The following is a 3,669-nucleotide window of genomic DNA, read 5'->3' on the forward strand; positions in this document are numbered from 1 at the left end:
AGTCATTGTGCCGAGTTTGGCTTTATGAGCAGACAAGCAAACAGAACGAGGATAGGGTCAGTTTTTATCACTATGACATGCAAATGGCTGCAGAGACACGAAGAACAGAAGGAGACGCGACACCACAAAACATTAGAGAAGATGATCAATCATGTTTACAATTGATTTTAAAAAAACTCAATCGATTCATTGATTGATCGTTATGCTTGAGTTTGAGAGCTTGAAAGTTTCAAATGCGTGTGTAGGTGCGTGTGTGTTTTATGATAGCTGCTCTCCGGGTTGGAAACGTCAGTTTTTATTATTATGACATGCAAATGGAGATGAAAACCAGAAAGAGACTTCACAAAACATTACATCATCAGAGACATTTAGTTTTGTGTTTGTTTTTAAAAATATGCTTGTTGATCAAGTGACTCTTGTGAAAACAGTGTTTTGTGGAATACACTAATTTTGATACAGCCAAAAAAACAGCCAAAGGTTTCAATATGCATTTAAAATATAATACTGACTATAGAGGAAACTTTATTGTTCAAGTGCAGAAGAAACTCTGCATAGAGAATGAGAAACTGATTACATAAAAACATTTTTCTTCAGAGAAGATATTCTTCATAACCAGGCTGGTATTTTGGAAAAAAAACCAAAATGACAATGATGGACTGATGATGGTAAAATAGATGCTAAACAAAGAGACTTATCCTTAAATCCATCAATACTGACACTTTTTAAAGCCACATCTAGTTAGCTCAGACATGTGATGTTTATTTTTGCATGTTTAAATATTCAAATCCGCACACTGAGGGTTATCTGTCCGGCGGTGCAGAGCAAACAGATCTGCCTGCAGCAGAACGAGAACATCTTTATTTCACTTCGACGCAAGAGAACCTGACTGAATGTAAGTTTTTCAATCTTTTATCAGATGTGCGTCTGTTTGTAGGTGGATTCACAATAGTGGCTTCTTGTTTTTCTGATTCCTTCTATGAAGTTTGATGAAGTACAGTCTTTTTATTTTATTTATCTTCACACTTAGATATAAAAAGATTGTTTATTGTTCCATTTTGTTTTGGGGAGATTTTACATGTATGTTTTTTTTCCCCAACAGAAAAGAATTCGTCAAAATCAAACATTTTCGTCTAACAGCAAATATGCAGTGGACTCTGCTTCTGCTGATTTGGACGAGTAAGTGGCTCTGCATGAATTTTCATTTATTTTCATTAAAAGATACTATATTTATTTTACACCAAAAAGACTTGTAGATGATAAAAAAATGAATACAGTCCAACAAAGTCTTTGCTGTGACTGCCTTACAGCACTTTAAAGCTGTCTTGTGAATAAATCCACTAAGTATTTTCATCTGTTTTAGGTCAATGTTGTCCAGTGGTTTGTCAGCTCTATGAGTTTCACTACATTAAAGAGGCAAAGAACTGGACTGAAGCTCAGCAGTACTGTAGAGAGAAACACACTGACCTGGTCACAGTGACTAACATGAAGGACATGGAGAGACTCATCAACATGTCAGATGGAGATCCAGCTTGGATTGGTCTGTATTATCAAACAAATGGTATCAGAACATGGTACTGGTCTCAATCTGAAGTGGAGTTCAATGAAAGTGAGACAAACTGGAATGAAGAAGAACCAAATGACAAAACTGGGTGGCAAAACTGTGGAATCATATGGAAGAACCTGAAGTGGGGAGACCTGTCTTGTAATGATCCTCGATATTTTCTCTGCTATGATGGTGAGAATGTTTGAGTCTTATGGTTGAATTTAAATCTACCATTTTGAATGGAAAATTTTCATAGACGTACGACTAATAATTTGGGTTCTTGAACATGGTATTTTTGTTGCAATATTTAACTTATGATTGTATTCTGGGAAGAAAATATTTATTTCAACTAATGCTCATATCTTGTTTATCACACAGACAGTAATTCATCCAAGAAATATCACTTGATTCAAGAAGAGAAAAAGTGGACAGAAGCTCAGAGTTACTGCAGAGAGAAACACACAGACCTGATCAGTGGAACGAAGCAGCTGCAGGATGGAGATGTGAAGAATGAGATCAGTTCTGTGGGAAGTAATACATACATTTTTACTGGTTTATTCAGAGACACCTGGAGGTGGTCAGATGGAAGCAGTTTCTCTTTCAGATACTGGAAAACATGGTTTGACAATCAGGCAAGTTATGGTGGTCAATGCGCCATGACTAAGTTTGACGATGGAGGCAGATGGAAGAATGAGAACTGTGATGGAAGAAAACCCTTCATCTGTTATGATGGTGAGTTGTTCTAATAAATATTCCCACAATAAAATAATGAATATTGTATTGCAGAAGAACAGTTGATTCTATTCATCTTCCTATATACATTTTTATATTTGTGTTTGAACAAAATATTTAAGTTACTTGAAAATATACATATGTTTACCTCAAATCATGAACGTACAAAACACATTTTAAATGTCATTCTTCTTGTTTACAAATGACATCCTAAGACATAAGATATTAATTATTTTAGTCTTTTTCTGAACTTCTGACAGATAAATTGATCCTGATCAAAGAGGAGATGAACTGGGAGGACGCCTTGTACTACTGCAGAGATCACCACCATGACCTGGTCACCATCACCAACATGGATCAACAGATATCAGTCCAGCAGGAAGCCCAGTTTGCATCGACTCCTTTTGTCTGGATGGGTCTGAGCTATGCTTGCACTCTAGATTTGTGGTTCTGGGTCAGTGATGAGATGGTCAGATACAACAACTTGGCCCAGAATGAACCGATGGACGACTGTGACATGTCTGGAGCCATGGAGACGGGAGGAGGATATCATTGGTTTAAGAAAAATGATACTGAGAAGTTTAATTTTATTTGTTCCAAGTAAAGGTCATCAGTACATCAGTTGCTTTTAGTCAGGTGTCATTTTTCATCTTTAATCTTTTTGATTGTTTGATTGCCCTGGACATCAAGAAAGACCAAATTCAATGTTAATTAAAACCTTGTATTTGCATGTTGAATATCTACGTCATTAAAAGACACAAATGTATCAGAGTATGTCAAAAAGGACGTAAATAAACCATAAAGTACCAAAAGAAGTGGAAGTCTTTATTCTTTTCAGTTTATCAAGACTCAGGCTGAGTAATTTGGTTTCGGTACATCAGAGCTTCTGCATTTTTGACATTCATCACAACTTTCAAGTTTCCAGGAGCTACATAAATTTAGAATATGGAAACATCATTAAAAAAACATCTGAAATCAGATCTCTGAAAGACTGAAGAATGTCTGAGCAGGAAACTCTCTGAATCATATTTCTCTTATAAGCTTGAGAAAAGAGTCAATTTGTCAAACGTCAAGTATGTAGAGAAAAATATCTGAAACAAAAATATCTGGTCTGTAATTTTCATGCCATTAATAATGAAAAGAAACGTTTCTTAATTTTCAAGAAATGTTTGTGCATTGAAGGCTCCCAGAATGAACTGTACTCTGTTAAATAGATGCATTTATTTGTTAAGGTTTCCTTTAGCATTACCTGTTTCATTTGTTTAATATCTTGATTAAAAACAATTTTTAAAAAATCTTTTTAGTAAGAAACTGCAGCTTCTGAAACCAAATCAATTTTAGTTCATGGAGCTTAAATGTTCCTCAAAATGTTTTTAAAAGTCTTCTCACGTCAT

At 35.2% G+C, this 3,669-nt stretch overlaps 1 protein-coding gene across 1 annotated transcript; it reads left to right on the top strand.

Annotated features, from left to right (window-relative positions):
- Positions 1-835: 835 nt before the first annotated feature.
- LOC129378314 (C-type mannose receptor 2-like) lies at positions 836-2,997 on the top strand. The gene is made up of 5 exons (XM_055058622.1): positions 836-892; positions 1,100-1,176; positions 1,361-1,735; positions 1,922-2,275; positions 2,536-2,997. The coding sequence occupies exons 2-5, from the start codon at positions 1,143-1,145 to the stop codon at positions 2,877-2,879; spliced, it is 1,107 nt and encodes a 368-aa protein (XP_054914597.1). The 5' UTR covers positions 836-892; positions 1,100-1,142; the 3' UTR covers positions 2,880-2,997.
- The last annotated feature ends 672 nt before the right edge of the window (positions 2,998-3,669 follow it).

The sequence above is a fragment of the Poeciliopsis prolifica genome, unplaced genomic scaffold, assembly GCF_027474105.1.
Source record: "Poeciliopsis prolifica strain line A6 unplaced genomic scaffold, Auburn_PproV2 SCAFFOLD051, whole genome shotgun sequence".
NCBI lineage: Eukaryota > Metazoa > Chordata > Actinopteri > Cyprinodontiformes > Poeciliidae > Poeciliopsis > Poeciliopsis prolifica.

Coding starts and splice junctions, on each gene's coding strand:
- LOC129378314 (XM_055058622.1), top strand. CDS start 1,143: ATGCAGTGGACTCTGCTTCTGCTGATTTGGACGA. Junction 1,736..1,921: donor ATATTTTCTCTGCTATGATG/GTGAGAATGTTT, acceptor TTTATCACACAG/ACAGTAATTCATCCAAGAAA. Junction 2,276..2,535: donor ACCCTTCATCTGTTATGATG/GTGAGTTGTTCT, acceptor AACTTCTGACAG/ATAAATTGATCCTGATCAAA.